Here is a 20,203-nt window from a genome sequence, read left to right as displayed (position 1 = left end):
GAGACACTGGGCTAAAATGGGCCAGGGAAATGGCCACAGAGACCAGGATGAGAAAACAATTCACCAAAACCTTGTTTCCTACTCTCTTACTGCTTCTGTGTGTTTTGGGACATGAAAAACAGCTTAGAGGAAGAAGGATTCTCAGCTTCCTTGTTGAATTTAGCTGTTTAGTTAAGTAAGTCAAGCATCCCACTACAAGAAGAAAACATCCAAACGACTGAAGAACATAAAGCTGTGAGGGGTGATAAACATTGGAGCACTGTGTCAAATTCCTTCCCGAGTGCTCATCACCAGGTGTATCTGAGAACTGGTTGGCAGTAATAGCCACAGCAGGATGCTACTGATGGACTTGGTGGAAGTGTGGTAATGAGCAGTAAGGGGCAACTGTTAGTAGGCACTGGGCTGCCGTTGGCATGGTGCTGAATGTTAAATACTATTCCAGAATTCTTTCTTGTCTACAGAACAGGTTAGGACTAAGAATAGAGCCCTTTTATTAAAAGTTGACCAGAAATGAATGATTTCTGTTCTTTTACTCTATTTCTTTTCTCCTGCCTTCTATATTTCTCTTTTTTGAACAGTGAAGCATATACCTTCAATTAGTTTGAAAATTCTCGAACTTTTAGTCTCCCAGCATGATTAGACCTGCTAAGAGTAACTAGTGTTTTCTATCTGATAAATAAGGGGATTACAGCAATAACTACTGTCAGCGTTTTTCTCATTTAAACAAATAAAGCTGACAAATGATGAAGTTCTGTGCTGCTCTGTTATGTTTAGTACACGCAGAGCAATTATTCATTTGCTGCCAACATTAGTCTACCTACAACTAAACCATCCAACAGCGTAGAAAGCTTATTAGCATATCAGTCCCATAGTCATATTTTTATATTCTGTAAGACTCTGCTCCATAACAAAGGCTGATGGTTATAATTTGCACAATAATTTAAAGGGTTGGACTTTTCCATACTTATTAGAGTTGCACAAGTTATCAGGTACAACACTACTCTTATTTATGAGATGCCATCGTCGATTTGCCTGAGACTTTTGTTTTCCTGTAGCATTTCCTATGAACAAGTTAGCTGATATCTCTTGAGATGTAGAAGTAGATGGCTATTCCTGTAACACTATTGGATGAACTTCAGTGGGATACTGGGGATGGAGGTTTCTTTAAATAGAGCTGGTTTCCATGGGTGTTTCTGATGTGTGGATATATATGTATTTTATACACACACACACACATATACATGCAGACATTTGTATATGTGTGTGTACATATATGTACACACATATATAGAATATATATAGAAAATATGTGCATATATATACACACATATAGGATATAGAATATATGTGTATTTATGTTATGTATATCACTGGACAGAGCCATAGTAAATATTTGAAAGAGAATATACTATTTTTTAAAATTTTCTCTTATTTAATAGAATTATTGTTTGTTATGGTAGAGAAGGGTATAATAGATACAAAATATTCATGATTTTCCAAAGGTTCTCCTGGAGGGGATGGTTTGACAGGACTCAAGACATCACATTAGAAGAAGAAGCCCTAGTCCCCAGAGAAAATGTCACTTTAGGGGATGGTGATATCACTGTGGGCTTATAAAGTGGCCTGCCATCCTGATTTTTCCAGAAGGGAAAATACACTTTGGAAATAGTTGGTTTATATTCGTTTTGCTTCTCCAATCCTGTGGGGAGACCCTGCAAAGGACCTGTAACTGAGCCATCCTAATGTTGAAATCGTGACTTCAACATTTTCCTCTCAACTGTGGTCAGTCTGAATGAGGGGCTGGCAAATGTCCTGATGACAACGGGGTGAGATCAGCTGGACATTTGTAGTGTGGGTCCATGGTCTAGTGTGTGTACTTTCCCAAACAAATGTACGCTGTCTGACCATGTGTAATAGTTATGTTTTCTAGTTTCTGTATTTGATGCTCTGACATCTTGGGGTTTTGCAGACCCTGGAGGGACTGCCCTGCAGAGGGCTGGCTAATTCCTAGAGATAGCAAATAACTTGCCTGTGAACCTACCTTTCAAATGCAAACCAACCAATCCAGAGTCCATACCCCCCACCTCTTCTTTTGTAGAGCTCTTATAATCGGGGCCAAAATTCCACTGCCCTTACGCCAGGACTGGGGACCAGACAACATGGGACAGCTATTATGTCCCAGAGCCCACTGAAACTATTCAAGCTAGTCCATTCTAAACCTGCTTACTCTGCCTCTCCTGTTCGTTCCTATGGAAACCACAATAATGACTCTTATCCACGACATTTTCCCCTGCCCCTCCTGCCTCCTCCCCAACCCTGGTGCTTCTTGGTGTGGCCCTACGTGGTGTGTGGTGCCTGCCGTTTCTAGGGATTTGGGAGTGTAAACTTCTTCCTTCATTATGGTCATTTCTAAGTCTGTGTGTCTTACCATACCTCATAAAAAACTATCCCAGCTACCCTTAAAACACTACAGTGCCTAGATTAAATCATAGCATATGTCGAGGTTTGGATGTGGAAACTCTCTGCTTTATAAACATGATAATTCTGAACCATCTTGAGATGGTGTTTATCTTCATTTCCAACCTAGAGGAAGCTGATAGCTTCGATATTCTTATAAGATGGAGAAAGTGAAAAAATAGAATTGTTCCCCATTAGCTTGAACACATTTCTGATATTTCAAGCTTATCAAATGCTTCTTTGATGAGACCCTGATTCCCGCATGGTGGACGTATTCTATCTCAATAGGTCTCCTGTGACGGGATCTCTGGCCTATGTTACTCCATCCCCCACCTGGATGGATTGATGTGGTGTCTTCTCCTTTTCACTATCCAAAGTCTATCATCCACCATTTGCTTCTAATCAAAGAGAAAAATAGAAAACCAACCCTCTTCTCTATAGCCCTCTTCATTTATTCAGCCTCACCTTCTAATCCCAGGATGGGCACTGTGCTCCAGTCTGCTTCATGTCCTAGGAAACCTTTTTTTTTTTAAATTTTACTGTATTCTCCCTTTCTGTGATAGTTTGCCTCTTCATCTGCCAACTCCACCTTCTTACCATTGTCCTCCCACTCCCACTTCTTTTGTTTAAGTGAAAGAAAAACAAAGCAGCAACAGTAACAATAAAAACACCTCTTAGGCTTCTTTCCTATTCGATGTAAGAAATGGATTTCAGAACTCTGACAGGGGAGAAGGTGTACTTCTGCACATTGCACAAACAGGGGCAATGTGAATTATCAACTGTCATCAAGATGATTTTCTATATGTAGTACCTCCTACAAATTTAGAAAGTATAACAAATTGTACATGATGATTTGTTTGGCCATAAAACTATGTCTCATCACACACTATAAATAACATGTTATGGACTAGGTAGAAGGGACTGTTTCCCCAGTCTGACTAATCCTACACCTCCACTCTTGTTCTTTAAATCCTACCACCACCCAGGATATAATCACGTTCCACCTCCTCCACCCAGAGTCCCTGCCTCATTTAGATTATACCGAGGATTCTGTCCCCTGAATTCCTTTTGTACTTAAATGAAAAAACATAGTTATGCACTTAATTTTTCTTTGAAGTTTCCATGTGGTAGTATTATTTCCATAATTAAGTATAAACACCCAAAATATGGGGACATAATTGAATTTTTGAGAGGGACTTGCGCATAGTGCTGGTTTCGGTATTAGACAGATCTACGTTTAAACCCTGGATCTTCCATTTACAGACTGCGTTAGTGTGGACAACGACTCAGTCTCTCCAAGTCATAGTTGTCTCGTCTGCAAAGTGGGGGTACCATAGCATCTACCGCATCAGTGCATGGTGGAAATGTAGTGAGAGAATAGCGTTAAAGGCTGATGCCAGGCAATCAAGCAGAATTCAAGGAGTATCACCTCTTTTTCTCCCATGCTGCCGATCCCAGAGCCAGGCACAACCTCAGCAAGTGTCTGCTGAATGGAGAGAGTATGCTGGCTTTAAAAGCTGCTCCCTTGCTTGGGGTGATTCAACTGATATGGCTCATGAGGAGTGTGCCCTTTCATACCTGGCACTCTATGCAATGTGACTATCCTTCTCAAAGAAAGAAAGAAAGGCTGACAGTCCTTGGTCAAAGGTTTGGAAGAAACTCACACTCCCCAGTAAGAAGCACCAAGCAAATTTTCTATTAGAAGGAGAATGCAAAGTAATAATAATAAAAAAAAAACATTAAAAGATCAAGGTCTTCGTTTTAGCAATTTTGGAGAGGTGGCCTTGGCCCCTCTTTCTACAGAAGCCTCTCTTTTCTGTATCTCTGCAGGCCATTGCTACCGGGGCCTTCCTGTATTCTCCTCTCAGGGCTTGGAGACTACCTTAATTCCATTGGTCTACCTCTCATTGGTTGTCTGGGCCCTTTGAAGCCCAGGCTTTGGCTCTTCTTGGATTCCCAGCCTGTTCACCCCTCATGCACATGCTTGCTGTCCCCTCTTTCTTTTAAGGCTTGCTGCTAGAAGGACCCCTCTCACTGCCATTCCTGGGAGTAGGGTCATTTAGAACCACCTGGAACTACATCTCTGGGATGGGTATGTTGAGGCCTCTTTAGCTTCTAGAACCCCAGCGGTTAGTTTGGTACTACCCTCCTTGTAGTAGAGTTTATGCTGAGAAAGACTAAGAACAAGCACTACATCAAGCTATGGTGAAAACCACTATGTTGTATTGGAGCCCCATTGGTCGGTGATACTTTATACTCCTTCCTTCCAGCCTACTCAGCTGTTGGAATTTAATTAGCAGTAATATATTATTGTCAAAGTAATTAAAACCTCGCTTTGATTAAAACCAGAATTGTTTAATTAACAAGGAAAGGTTTGGCCAGCCTTAAGTTTCTGTTTGAGAAAGACAACGGCCTCAGTGGATTTTCTCTATCTTCCCATCAGGCTTGAAGGTCCGGGAGGTGTTTATCAACGTCACCAGGCAGCAGGTGGAGGACTTCCATGGCCCAGAGGACTATTGGTGCCAGTGTGTGGCATGGAGTCATCTGGGGACCTCCAAGAGCCGGAAAGCTTCTGTGCGCATAGCCTGTGAGTACACCCTGGGTGACCTTGTCCTGTAGAACACGGGCTAGACTTACATAGAACTGAAGAGGGGCTCTGATGCCAGATGCTTCTGCAGAATCTAGATTAGAGGACAGCAAGAAATCATCAGGACTGTCTCTACCTCTACGAAATTTACTCTTTTAAAATTATATGTTAAATCTTTGATAATTTCCTCTCGAGTACAATCAGCGAATCATTTTGGCTAAGAGATTCTACCTAGATTGTCAGAGCGCAGGTGTCTCAACAATGCCAGGAAGGATGGTGCCTGAGAGAAGGAAACGCACGCAAATGGATTCTGCTGTTCATCATTAGTGACAAAGTTCAAGGGGCATTGAGGGAAAAAGTTGAGCAATGACTGTTTACCGTACTTTCCAGCAAATCTGCAAAAAATAAGACATTAAAGATTAAGGGATTTTTATAGCCTGCTGTTAAACCTCTTTTCTCTGAATCTTAAAACATGGAAATGGGTTTTAAAACTGCACTTGAGTCAAGTAGAACTAAAAAAAAAAAGAGGAGGAAAGGAGATTACTTTGCAGGAGAGTCCAAGATTTCTTTATCATATTTTAGCATCAATGTTTTTATCATCTCACACATGTTTAGAAATACACAAACTTCCTTTCTCCTCCTCTAAAATATCTTCATCCCACTCACCCGCGTCACCCCACCCCAATGGGTTCCCATAAAACCTCCTTTGTGTGTCCAGGAGTATAAAAGCCCACCATCCCCGAAAGAAACTGAGAGATGGAGGGCAGAGATGGTTGTTGTTGTTTTATTCAAAAGCTGCCTTTTCAGAGTGCCATAAAGAATACAGGACGAGGGGGATTTATTTGAGGACTCGAGGAATTCTTCATAGCAGATGTCGATGGTTTCGGGATTAAGAATAGGAGTGAATTACTATTTGCAGAGACATTTATGTTTCTGGGGAAATGGAATCTTCCCCTCAAAATATGCATTTCACCTTCACTATCCTGGCGATTTGGGAGGCCCTTTCTTGCATGTTGACTGGACCCTAATAAGCCAAGGAGAAGAGAACATCTCGTAAGCCGTACCCTTGGTATAAGAGCCATGGGAAACATTTTTCCTGTAGTTATTTAGGTAGTTAATTTCAGCCAGCAAATACTTTATGACTTTAAAGGAGCAGGTCAGTTGAGAGAGGAAACATGTTTGATTTTCTTCTCCCTTGACATATCCAGCTCTGTGCTTCCCACATAGCTTCAGCCAGACTAGCCTGGGTATTTGACCCTAACTAGTCAGGACCCTAGTCAGGCTGAAGGAGATTATGCTCCTAGCTCTGTCCAAAGAACGGAGAGACAAACAGCCGCGGGGGTTTCAACATGGGTTCCCTCAATTTCCTTCTTCTCAATGTCACTTTTCTTCTTCCTCTACTTCTCTGAGGCCCACATGACCTATTGTTTGAATGGCTGTAAACAGCACCTCATTAATCTGTCCACCTCCAGTCACTCCCACCTCCATCCTTGCTCACTTAATTCCTGATTGCCACGTGCCTGCTGGAAACCTCTGGGGGTTTCCTCCTGCTTACTAAGTTTGGCAAAGAATGGCTCAAACTCTCCTTTGTTAATTTCTCATCACCTTTGATCACGTACACTATATTCATCTTTCTGAGCACTTCGCTATTCTGCGTATCACCCTTGCTTCTCTGGCATGTGCCTTTACTCCTGCAGTTTCCAGTTTCACACCCGTGTACCCTGGTGGTTAAGAACCCAGGCACTAGAGTCCTGTTGGTTCCAGTTCCAGCTCCACTACTGAGTTTTGTGATGGTGGGCAATTTATTCATCAATCTGTGTCTTAATGTCTTCAATGATAAAGGGGTGCCTACTTCATAGAAATATTGCAAGAGTTATGGGTATAATCATGCACCACACAACAACTTTTTGGCCAAGAATGCACATATGACTGTGGTCTCATAAGATTAATACCATATAGCCTACGTGTGTAGTAGGCTATGCCATCTAGGTTCCTGTAAGAACATTCTGATGTTCGCACGACAAAATCACCTAGCCATGCATTTCTCAGGACATACACCATCATTAAGCGACACATTACTGTAATGATGATAACTATAAAGTGCTTAAAACTGAACCCGGCATGGAGTTAGCGCCTATCAATCATTAGCCATTATTTTATGACATATTTGATCCTCCGTAGCATCATTGACCAGTAGGTGGGTTAATACTTACTGAAACTAATTGAACTGAATTAAAATTATAGTCCCTTAGTAATTTTTGTGTAGATATGGCTATATGGACTCTAAGGATCCTTTCTAGGCCAGTCCTAGGTATCCAACTCTCACAAGCATGAGAAGATCAAAAAATGCTACAAATGAAAAACACTTTTCTATCCCCTCCCAGCTTTCTAGAGTCATGAAAAACTTTTGTGGTAATAATCTCGCAAATCTCTTCAGGGATTAAAAAGTCATTGTGTAATTCTTGTATGTGTTATGCTCATATGAATATGATGTGATTTTTAAGTTTAAAAAACCCCTAGAATATCATTAAAATCTATGTTATGCAATTAATGTAGTTCTAATATTTGCAACATATTTTTAATTTCTTCCTGTGTAGCAAGTGACAGATTCTTTAATTTATTTAAAACTATTTATGCAAGTCAAGACATGATTTTTCATTAAATATTGCATTTGACTTGGGGACCAGTGTACATTAAAATGTAAATTGAAATTTAACTATGTTTAATGGCATCAAAAGTGGAGGGAAAAAACTGCCTTTAGGACCTTGCTTGGAATTCTTTTGATTTGCTTGTAGGAAAAAATGCACACTTTTTTTTTTGATAACTTTCATGTTTTGTTGAAATAAGAGATTTCTGGCTGCTATTTGCAAGCACTTCCCAGCAAATAACACATTGCATATGAGGACAGTCTTTATTCCCAATAAATGAAATGCTAAATTGGATATAATTGTCACTAGGTTTCTTCTTATTAAGATTAGTTTTTGAAGTATTAAAGACACGTTAATGGGCTAAATAAGGATTTTGATAGATGAATCTAGCTTATGAATCTGATGACAATTGTCTTAAGGCGACTTTGCAAAATTTGTATCATTTTTATATTATTTATTAAATTATTGTAGTTCAACGTCAGAGCTCCTTATGCTTCCTACATTTAACCAATGACCCATTAAGCATTTAACAATTTCAGAAGTGCAACAGGCAATATCTGCATGGCACTGGGGCATTCAGCTGAGGGATGTGTTGACTGGAGTGTCTTGACATGATCATGTTAGCTAATCTCTGCAAAAATACCAGGAAGCTCACTGGTGTGATATCACTTAGAGATCATTTGGTTTGAAAGAGAAACAATATAAACACAATTATTTTATTTACTTATGTAACTCATATTTTCATTGAAATGGACCTACCTGGGGTTCCAGTTAAATATGCAGATTCCTGGCTTCCATCTGAGGCCTGGTAGATCAAACTCTAGGGAAATGACCAGAGAAGCTGTGTTTGTATGGAGTTATCCAGGTGATTGTACGGTCAGGTAATTCTGGGATGTCTTGCCCAGAAACAATGTTTCTCAAGCTTTGGCATGCATGCAAATAAACTGGGGTCTTATTAAAATGCAGTTGATTCAATCAAAATAATTCAGTAAGTCCAGTCCACAGTCTGAGATTCTTTATTTCTAAGAATTCCCAGATGCTGCCAGTTGGTCAGTGGATTATAATTTGAGTGGCAAGACCCTAGAAAACCTTTATGAAGCACTATGTAAGAAATGTTGATTAATCGCTTCATCCACCTTCATCGTTTAATGCTGAAAAAGCAGTGTTCAAAAAGGTCAGGTGACTTAACCAAAAGTCACCCAGCAGATGGCAGACATGGAACCAGATCTTAAATCATTTCATCCTCTGAGGGCTCTTGCTACTAAGCCGTGTTGATGCCTTTCTATTAGATGGGAGTTTGAGAACCATCATAGAAAGAAAAGTTCATGTGCATTTGAGTGTTTCCTTGAGGAAAGTGGTGATTTCCTCTGCTGTTTCTGAGTAAATTGCGTTCCTCCTCGTGGTCAAGTTATTGCATATATTTATGTATGTATTTATATATATGTATATATTTTTAATATATGTTTTTATATATATAAATGTAAAGTCTTACACATTGCTGCCTTAGTGGCCAAAAAACAGTACGAGCTTTGTTTTAAGAGCCAAAGTGCCTGTCATCTTAAACTATTGTGTTTTCTTTAGTGACTCCACACTGTGTCAGAGAGATGTTGTTGGCTGCCCATCCAACTGCTTGGGGCTAGAAATAGCTGAGGCCCATTTCAAAAGTAATTTTCTAAAGGTAAAAATAAATAAATAAAGCCAACCCACCAAACTGGCAGAAGTCCGTCTCTAGGGAGCAACTCCCACAGGCCTTCTCTCGTTTGTCTGATTCAATCAAGCTGGAGGTGGTTGGGCCACTGTGGCATCTGTTACTTCTGCTGCTGGATGGTTGTCAAAACTAGGAATATTCAATTATTCGTAGTTGTTTATTTTCATGGGTGAACATTTGGCTGCTTAGCCATTGCTATCGTTTCCCATTTTTCTCCTTCTTCTTAATCTGGGAAACATTTGCCTCGTATAGTCACATAGCAACTTGGCCACTTGCAATAAAGCACAGTAGGAAACCATTGTTTTGTTGATTTTTTTTAAAAAACGATCTATAAAATAGGATACATCCTGAATATAATTCAAATATGCTGCTTGTTTAAGACATTCTGTGGAATTGTGCCAAGAATGAGTGAAGAGCTTAAAGGAGAATCTCATTTAAAAGCTATGACACTTTCTACCTAATTTTATAGGTACATAGTAAAAGAAGCATTATTTTTATTTGCATTTTTGGGGGTAATTGGTATCTTTTTTTAAAACTATAGAAGAAAGACATTGTATTAAAACCTCAATTATGAATCTCAGCTTCATGGCTTTGAGAAATAATTTCACCTGATAAAATCTATCAATGGACCCCTCTTGATGGCAAAATTAAATATAAAAATAAATAAATATAGGCACATGTGCTTGATGTTCAAACTCAGCCTTAACCTACGTTTCAACCCTTCTTTCCATTGCATCCCTACTAGTGTGCTGAGCTCCAGTTGAGTTAACACAACTCAGATTATGGGACATGGGACTCGCTCTCTCCCTCCTTGATGTGCTCATGTTCATTCTCCTTCCTGGAGCATATTCTCAGCCCCATCTTGCACTCCTACCTCTTCCCACCTAATTCCTACATCCAAGGCCCATCTTGCAATCTGTCTTTTTTATGAAACCTAGTTTAGCACATGCCTTAATACCAGTTGACCTCAGCAGCCTGACATACCAACTGAGCCACTGAAAAAGGTACCCTTTAGCATGTTCAGCTTCAAAATTGATAAAATCTATCCACTTCTGAGTGCTCATAGCATTTATTTCATATGTCTCCCATGCTACTTATTATAATTTTCCCAGAATCATAGTTATTTTGAAGTGATTTGTGGTTTTATTTCCCTTGTTAGAGTGTAACCTGCTTTAAGATCCAAATGCATTACCCTCATTGTCTTGACCTCTGAGTCTAGTACAGAGCCTTATATATCACCTTTGTATTATACATGTTTGTTTGGTTTGAAAATACCCCTATCAATGCCAGATATGGTTTCATGAAGAAGCGTTTGTTACCTATGTGTCATAATTGTGCCACAGGGCTAGCATGGCATCTGGCTTATTAGCCAATCCATAGCTCACAAGGATATTATTATAAGGATCATCTTTGTTCTCCATGACTTGTACACTACTACTAATAATCTTTACTACAATAAAGAAGAGGTCAAAAGTGAATTGGAAGTAGGTGAATTGTTACAACCATACAACTCTGTGATGTGCAATATATGGCTCTGAAAGAGGCCAAGCCTGACAACTCTACCTGCACTGTTCCCTTCTTCCCTTTTCAGAACATAGAATTTATTCACAGGTTATGGAAAGTATGTTAAGACACATCATCAGCACTTGGTAGAATTACACAAAAGCTTGAAATCCTCCTTTCCCTCCCCATTGGAAGAATGTGGGCAAAGTCAAGAGAAAATATTCTGCTCCACCAAAGGTCAATCCTTTCCTTTAAACTGAAATTAATTTATATGAACATTACTGAAGGATATGTGAGTCCAAAGCCTCTAGATGAAGTTGAGCCCTATGGAAGAATACCCAGCCAAGGAAGAGAATGAGTGTTGAAATGCAGCCTATACTCTACCAGTCAGGACATGCAGCCTGGAACATGGTTGCAACAACCTGCGAAAAGGGGCTGGTTTTTCTTGGCGCACAGGTGCTGTTTTCAAGTCTTGTGTTCACATGTGTCCAGTTTACAGAAAGATACCACCTAGGTTTGTGGCAGCGGGACTGGGTACATGATTTGTGGTATTAAATGCAAAATGAAAATGTGCGGCCCCTTGTTCAAAAATTATTAAGAGTTGCAAGCCATCAACAGTAGAGCATTAAACCAGGCATGGAGCCTTGTGCAGCCACACTGGTCCACACCCGTGAAGCTGGCAGTAATGGTGATGGTTTAGTAAATCACTTCATATATGTAATGGTTATATAAAAAGGGAATAATTGGCCTAAAAAGGCCAGGGGCACACTCAAAGTGACTCCACAGCTAATTAGAGAGAGGATTGCTCTGTTTTGCTTCAAAGCCGGAGTCAGCATCACAGGAGCTAAGTTTCACGATGGCGTATTGGAGGTCCAGCTGACAACCAGAAAGGCTCAATGATGGAACATTCTTCCAGTGACCACGTTCTCCTGTAAACTGTACCTAGGCAAGCAGGGGATGTGTGTCTGGTGGTGATACTGTAGACGAAGTTACTGCATTAGGAGAGTAGACGAAGTATGGATGACTAGGATTTTCCTAAAAATATTTCTATTTTGACATAAGTTCAAACTTTCAGAAAAGTTGCAGTATAGTAGGAAGAGTTCCCTTAAGCCCTTTATTGAGAATCATCAAATGTTAATATTTTACTATATTTGTTTTGGCCTTGTCTTTCTTTCTGTGTTTATATATGTATGTATTTGTATATAGACAATTATGGTTTATTTTTTTACTTTCTAAAATTAAGTTGCAGACATGATGTTCCCTTTTCCCTAAATTCTTCATGAGTATGTTTTTGAAAAACAAAGACATTTTTGATATAGTTTGATATAGTTTGACATAATTGTAATTTTTCGGTATACTATAATTTAGTGTAATTATCAAGAAATTAACATGGATACAACACTACCATCTGATCTACAGACCTTATTCACATTTCATCGATTGCTTAACAATATCCTTTCTAACAACAATAACAATAAAAACCCTAGACCATGGCTTACATCCAGTTGAGAGATCTCTTTAGCCTTCTTTAATCCAGATAATTCCTCAGTCTTCCTTTGTCATTCATTACACTGAGTTCTTGATGTGTACAGGTCGGTTATTTTGTATAATATGCCTCAGTCTGAAGATGCAAAAAGCAAACAAGAGCCATCTGGAAGGGGCTCCCACTGGCCAAATTTGGGACAATTTGAACATCAAAATAAATCACAGTACAGGATTATAACCCATTAAATAAAAACCCATGAATCTACACTGATTTTTTTTTAAATGAATGAATATATAAATAAATAAATGAGGGTAAAAGGAGAGCTCTTTCTTATAGTAGAAGAAATGAATAAATGTAGAAGGAATAATGGAAATAGAAAACCATGATTTAGCATCTATCATAATAATTGATTCAGACAAGTATCATGGATGCTAAAACTAGTGAGCTAAAGTTTCAGGAGTAACAGGATGTTTACGTAATTTCAAAGTGTCTCTGCACAAGACACTTATTAATTAAAAAGAGAGAATTAGTTGCTTTGTGGTGGAAAATACTGCTATATACCACCCTAATTGAGTGATTAGAGTTGACATCACCAGAGATGGATGTATATGAACTGCTGTATACGTCTTCTGATGTGACTGACTGAGAAGACTGAATCGCTTCAATGATATTTCTTCCAAAAATATCTAATCTATATTTAACCATAGGAAAACATTAGACAAACCTACATTGAGGGACATTTTACATGATAGGTCCTTTTTAACTACACATGTTTCTCAAATTGCCAGCCTCATGTAGAACACTGCTGGGGTATTCTGGGAATACAAGAAGCTGCAAAATAGATATGGTGCATCTTTCTGAAGCATAGACTATAATCCCCTTTACATCTAAAATATAAACACAAATATAGTACAGACCAGAATGCAAAATTTTCTTGAATTGTGAAGATGTAACTTGAAAGTTCAAAGCCATTTGTGATGACACTTTTTTAGGCTCCACCCATAAATGCCTTGGGGATATGAACTTATTTTCCTCTGCCAGTAGGGACACTTCAGTAGAAAGTGTGAGAAATGCTGAACTATAAGAGTTTGAAAGTCTATGAACAGAATAGAATGACTTATACAGAAGTGATATAAGTTGTGCTATTTTTGCTTAACGTGCACAATTGAGTACATACATCAACCTTAAAGGTGGGAACTACTAAGTAGAAGCACATTACTTTACAACATATCCTACTGTGGATGATGAAAAAAAATTTCCCCAAATAATATTCCTTCATATTATTTATTACCAACCATTATTTTACCAAGAAAAGAATTTGCAGAAATATGACCACCACCTTTTTAGGAAATCACAGCTTAATTCAATCTGCCATTCTTTGGGTGAAATAAACCTTAAACTCCCTGGAATATGGCCATTTCTTTAAAAACCTCAGTGAAAGTTTACCAGGGAAGAGAGTATAGATTGTACTTCAATTCATCTCTCATTTTCTCTGCTAAAGAAACCTTCTGACGGATAATGCAAACAAATGTTAAGCAAAAACAAAAGCAACCAAACAGAAAAAACTTTGTTAATCTTTGAGGACTCTTTGAGCCTAATAACATTATTCCTAAATTAGTTTAATATCCCTTTACCAGAGTAAGTAAGGACAAGGGTGTGCATTTTAGAAATTTGTTGGGTGACAAAGGAATTCTAACTAAGGTGTGGAAGAGTTGGCTATCCATGAATAATCAAGTATCTACCATGTTCTTTTCAATGAAGCATGGTTAGTGGTAAGCAGAGTGTGTTTTGGGAGCCCACAAGAGGGACAATTTACTGATCCTTGAGGTCTGAGATGCACTCCCTGAGCTAATTCCTAAGAAAGAAAGAGGGTTAACAATTTAAAGAATGCATGTTCAGGTTAAGGAAAGAACTTGAGTAAAAGCACAGAAAGATGGAACAGTATGGGAACTGTGTGAACTATGTGGGAAAACAAGGACATGGGACCAGGAAGAAGTAAATAGGTCAGATTACAGAGGGTGTTTGAATTCTCTGCTAAGAGTTTAGATTCATCCAGGATGTTTTGTGGGGTCACTGAAGCGTCATAAGCAGGGAAGTGATGTGGTCATATTTTTGAAATGCTGCACCGTTCCATTCATCACAGCTACAGAGATTTAAGGGGAACAAGACCTGAGCTAAGGAAGCTTTGCACCAACCTTTGAGACTGCTGCTGGGACTTGAACTTTTGCAGGGATGGTATAGGTTACAGAGGAAGGGGAAAACTTGAGGTTCCAGCAAGGTAAAATTACCAAAAGTCTGTGGTTGCTTGGATGCAGAGCTGAGGGGAAGGGACGTAGGAGTTTCGAGATTCCTCCAGGTTTGGGACTTTCTAGGTTTCTGGCTTAAGTGACTGAACTGATGGTGATTCCATTAAGTGAGATCACGAATAGGGCAGAAGAAAATAGTATAGAGAACAAGATACTGAGTTCAGTTTTTGATCATGTTATGTGTGAACCGTGAATATTCAATGAACAATTTTCATCATATGGTTGTATTTATGAGTCTGAAGTCCAGGGATCAGCATCAAACATACAAAACTGAGAGTCATTGGCATGTAGGTGGCAGAGAGTCACTGGCATGTAGGATGGTAGCTCTCCATCTGGAAGATAGGAGGAGCAGGTTTTTATCAGAAATACCTAAGATGTTTTTCCATACTCCACATCCTTCACCCTATGCCCTAGCACTGAAACTGCTCATGAGGAGAGAAAGAGGAGCAGGCCGCGAGTATTCGAATTTATATAAATAGTTAAGGGATGAACAGAGGAGGGGCCATGAAGAAGACTGAGGGGAAAAAAAAGTCAAAGAGGCACTGGGCGATCCAAGAGGAAGTGGAAATTTTTAGAAAGGAATAAATGGTCAATGGGTCATTGTGGCCACAAGATTAAGTTAAGAAGTGAGAACGGTCACTTAGATTGGATAACATGAAGGCCTCCATTGACTGGGGCAAAGCGGTGTAACGAGAGAGGGTGATATGAGATTATGGTGGATCTAGGAATCAATGGGAGATGAGAAAATGGAGATGATATGGACAAACCTTCCCCAAAATTTGACCACAGAGAGAAAAGCTGGAGCAATACCTGGAGTTAACCATTTGAGGAATAGATGGTGATTAAATACAAGCAGAAGACTAGGTGGGCTACTTTACAAACTTATCAAGAAGGAATAGAAGCACAAGAAAGAGTGAAGAAATAAACGTCAGCAGAGCTGGCTTTGAGTTCTGGGCTCAACTACCTAGCTTTGCAGTGCATGGTAGTGTTTCCTAAAACCTGCTGCTCATGAGAATCACATGAGGAGCTCTTCAAAATGAAGATTACCGGGCCTCACTCGAGACCTATGGAATCTTCATCCCTGGGAGTGGGGCCCAGGCATGCTTTGTGGCTTTGCTATTTTTTCTCCTCCTCACTGTCCACAAATTCAGTTTGCTGTGCAGATTCTTCCTTTTTCCCCTCTGTAAATATGGCAGTACTCTAGGTCTCTCCTTAATCCACAGACTCTCCCTGGTAAAATCTTTCACTCCGTGGCTTTAGATACTGTCTAGACACTGACAATTCTCAGCCCTGACCTTGCACCTCATCTTTGGACTTCCTTACTCACTGCCTCCCTGATTTTTCCCCTTGGATATCAAGGAAGCATCTTAAACGTCTTATGTCCCGAAGAGAACTCTCTTGGTTTTCACCCCATCAACACTGCTGCAAACCTACATTTATTTCCACCTTTCCTGGGTAGGTACTGGCCCTTCATGGGCTCATGTCAAGACCTAAGTGTCATCCTGACTCCCCTGTTTCCTTCAGCCATGTTTCACCAAGCCCCAAGTCCTGCCAACTCTATTCCCAAAATGTATCCTGAATTTATCCACTTCTCTCCATCTGGTGCAAACAATTGTTATTTCTTTACTGTGAAAATCTCCTTGCTGCTTCCACTCTTGCCGTTAAAATCTATTCTCTACATGGCAGCCAGAATGCTTATTTAAAAAAAAAATACAGACCAGATCATGCTGTTCCCTTGGCTGAACATCTCCAACTGGCTTTCCAAACTCCCTGATATTGGCCCCACAGGAATTAACCAACCCCCCTTACCTTCCTTTTCACCACAGTGTTCCCCTTCACTGTTCCAGTTACAGTGACTTCGTTTTTTCCTCAAAATCCCATGAATGTCCTTATTTCAGAGCCTTTTCCCCTTTTTCTGGAAAGCATCCCCCAGACCTCTGAGTGGTTGATTCTTTCTTGTCATATTTATTTGTTAGGTCTCTTTATAAGATTTAACATAAAATATGGATTTTGCTATGACCAAGTTCTGGCTGAAGTGATCTCTTAGATCCTTCGTATTCTGGCAAGATTGACTTAAGGTAAAGCAAAATGCAGTTTACCTTCCTTCCACTCAGTTGCTGTGTGGGGCCACGCAAGAGGCAAGGGTGCTGGATGTTTGGTGGCAAATTCCAGTATTTACATGATCAAGACACTGGCCACATCTTGTCCTGATCGACCTTCCTGGCCTCAGGGAGACCTGGGGTGAGGGGAGAATCAAAAGCTAACAATGCAGGTTAAAAATATATTTTTTTCTTGCTGCTGCATTAGCTTTTGCTTTTTGACTCTTTCTTTCCCCCCTTTTTTTTTTTCTATCTCTCTGCAGTACTAGTACTGAATTATAATGAGATGGTGAGTATTGAAAGCTTAAGGTTATTTTTAGGTCATTTCTTTTTAAACTCTTTGCTAGTTCACATCCCTCTAATTTCCTGTGGAGGGCTGGGAGGGCGCTGAGGAGAGTCAGGAACCATTCTTCAGGCCTGTGTTCTTAAAACTCTGTCCATCAACCATGGAGCTTGTTCTGCATTTGAGTGCTCATCAGGATGCTGAGCTGCAGACAAGCTCTGGTGCTGCTTGTCGGGGATGTGGAATTTAAGCAATGGCATGGATAGGGAATCCTGAGAGTAGAAAGATGAGCAGCCTAACCTTTCTATGTATTTCTTGAGAACTGAGCAGCCTTGTCTAGTCAATGGTTCCTGGGACTGCACTTTTTTTTTCCCTCCATCCAAAGCTCTTGGTTCAGTGGCTGTTTCTGCCTTCACCTAAGACTCCACATTCCCATTAGCATAGCAAGTAGAACAATAGTATTCTCAAACATATTGAATGTGGAACTTTTGGGTATTTTATCCCCATAGCTTTCAGTGGTGCATGATATAAAGATCCAAATATAGTTGTTAGCTTTATTTTAATTTGGTTTAATGCCTTAAAAGAAAAGGAACAGGAGATTTTTATATTGTCACTTAATAACTTTTCCTAATGAAGGTTGTCGAGATCTGCTGTTTAGGTCAAACTTCAACTGTCCTTTATGTATTGACATAGTCAAATCAATATGATTCAATGTACAGAAAGTGCCTTTTATGGAAGTTGGAGTCAAAGCAAAGCTCAGAAATCCTTCCACAGGCATGGTTTCCTTATATGGAGTTTTCACCCATAGTTTCTGCTGAGGGAAGTGGTGCTGAGTGGCTTCTTAGGCACAGGCAGCCGTGCTGTACAGCACATATGCCCCCTATCATGTCCGTTGGACCAAGAATGTACACCTAGGCAAATTAGCTGCATAGGAGTAGGCTCAGTATGAAAGACTCACTCAAGAAGGATTGAAGTGATTATGTACTTGTGGATTGTTGCCCTTCTGTGTGTGATTTGATCTGGAAAGAGAATCTGTATCCTGCAGTGGCAAGAGACAGAGAAAGACACAGACAAAGAAGCAGGCTGTGACTGCCCTGAGGTATCAGTAGCCATGAGTAAATGCAAGCAACAGATAAGCAGAGGCCATAAAGACAAAACAGAGTGAGAGGCAATGGGTTGGGAGAGGCAGAAGTGACAGAGGCAGCATCTGCACTAAAAGGACCATGAAATAACCCAGTTAATAGAATTACACTGGATCTCTTTATTCCCTTGCTTGGACGTGTTACAGCCTCTTTAAGACCTGCTTGTTTTGTGATCCTTGCTCTTTCTTTCAAGCCTGATTTGAGGTCTTCCTTGGTTTCCAATCAATCCTAGACTCAAAATTGTCTTCCTTGTCTTCCTAATTTTCAATAAATCCTCAATTTTTGATGGAATCTGAATGAATTGTTTTGTATCCTTGTAAACAAGAAGGCCAAATATAATGGAATGCACTGAGCTGGGAATAGCTCAATAGAGAGTGCCCAAAGCATTTTGTGACACTGCAGCTGTTTCTACCCACCATAATGCGTCCCTACTGCTGGATACTGCCTTCGCAACACCACTGTGGCCTGACAAACTATGCTACTTGTTGTGAAAGGGATAATGACACACAGTGCTAGTTATAAAATGATTTATAGATAACAGCAATTTAACAGCAGAGGAATTGCTAAGCACAGGCGATCTAACAAAGCCCCAAAGTCATTGTGTGGCCCTGCAAAACAGCCTTGAGGAGTCTGCGTGACAGGATCCCCGGCATCAGCCAAATGACTTGTCTTCCCAATAAACTGAGCCTGCTCATTGCCTGGCTCTAAGGTGAGGTCAGGGGGAACATGGAGAGGCCATGTGATTCAACTCTGGCCAGAAGTGTTCCTCTCTCACTATTGCTGCAGGATTTACTCAGCAGGAGTTAAGGTTACAAGGTTCAGAAATAGTAGGAAAGAGAAATCTACATGTGGACTTGTGCTTTAGTGCCTATTGCCCTTCAAGGGGACGTGGTGAAATCATAGCTAGAAGATCCACAGCAAAGACATGAAAGATAGGAGCAGCCTGGCATTAGTATGGATCAGTGGGTCAAGAAATATGCAGAATTCATAGATCTAAGCAAGGCAGAGCGGTTAAGCCAGGCTGGTAAGAAAACCATATATAATGTGGCAAATATGAGGATACTATCACCGAGGAAAAAAATTGACCAGACAGGAAGCCTTTTACATGCTTCCATCAGGAACTGGTGTCAGTAGCTGACTTCTCGGGCCATAACCATCTAAGACTGTGGAAGATTGAGGCAGAACCAAATGCGGGGCACCAGGCCTTGACTTTCGTTGTGCTGGCATCCATCTGTTCTACATTTGAACCAGCCCTTTCATTACAACAAATGATCTGTGTTTGGCTAAGTTACAAATTCCTTTTATGTATGACAAATGTGGTTTGTTGTTCCTTCAGAAGAATATGGGTGGGGAAGATTCGAAGCTGATTTGAATACCAGTGTAGTTGGACACTAATGGGACATTGTGCCATCTTCCTGCAATCTTAACAAATGACTATGACTATTAAAAAAAAATGACTATGATTTTTCACTGGCTGATTTGGTTTGAATGAGTAAATTATTTTTATTTCATTGCATTAACTGCCAGAGCATTGAATGAGCCGATAACTCCCTAGTGTTGCTGAGCTGCAAAGAACTATTATTCGGAATTGAATTTTTATTGATTTTTCTTGTGCTACAATGACTTTTCTAACATAGTAGCATGAAAGAAAAATGAGAAAAAGGCCAAATAGGGCATGGGGTGAGGAAAAGGAGGCTGCTGCTTCCCATGGCCTAGACCCAGATGGACTACTTCTTGGCAGGTACTGCTGAGTCTGGATGGTCCTGCTGCTGATAATATGATTTACAGGTTGGCCAAGTACCTGGCTTCATCACCTTTTCCTCCTCTTCCCTTCTGCTGTCTTTGTTTCCAGTCATTTTGGGCCTCATTGGCAGTCTGCTGCAGAACTGAACAGGTGATGGGGTGAAGAAAGAGCAGAAGTAGACAGGGTGATGCTCCAAATTGATCTGATGTTTGTTAGTATCATTCAAACACACACCCATAC

General features: G+C 40.1%; 1 protein-coding gene across 1 annotated transcript in view; it reads left to right on the top strand.

The window, feature by feature from the left end:
- The window catches only part of UNC5D (unc-5 netrin receptor D), a 488,465-nt gene that overhangs the window by 285,082 nt on the left and 183,180 nt on the right, over positions 1-20,203 (top strand). Inside the window, exon 3 of the mRNA XM_046648689.1 lies at positions 4,901-5,044. Coding sequence (XP_046504645.1) covers positions 4,901-5,044 — 144 coding nt within the window. The remainder of the gene's footprint in view (positions 1-4,900; positions 5,045-20,203) is intronic.

The sequence above is a fragment of the Equus quagga genome, chromosome 22 (genome assembly GCF_021613505.1).
Source record: "Equus quagga isolate Etosha38 chromosome 22, UCLA_HA_Equagga_1.0, whole genome shotgun sequence".
In the NCBI taxonomy this organism is placed as follows: Eukaryota; Metazoa; Chordata; class Mammalia; order Perissodactyla; family Equidae; genus Equus; species Equus quagga.
The sequence above is the reverse complement of the archived record's forward strand: the minus strand, read 5'-3'. Positions and strand labels throughout refer to the sequence as shown.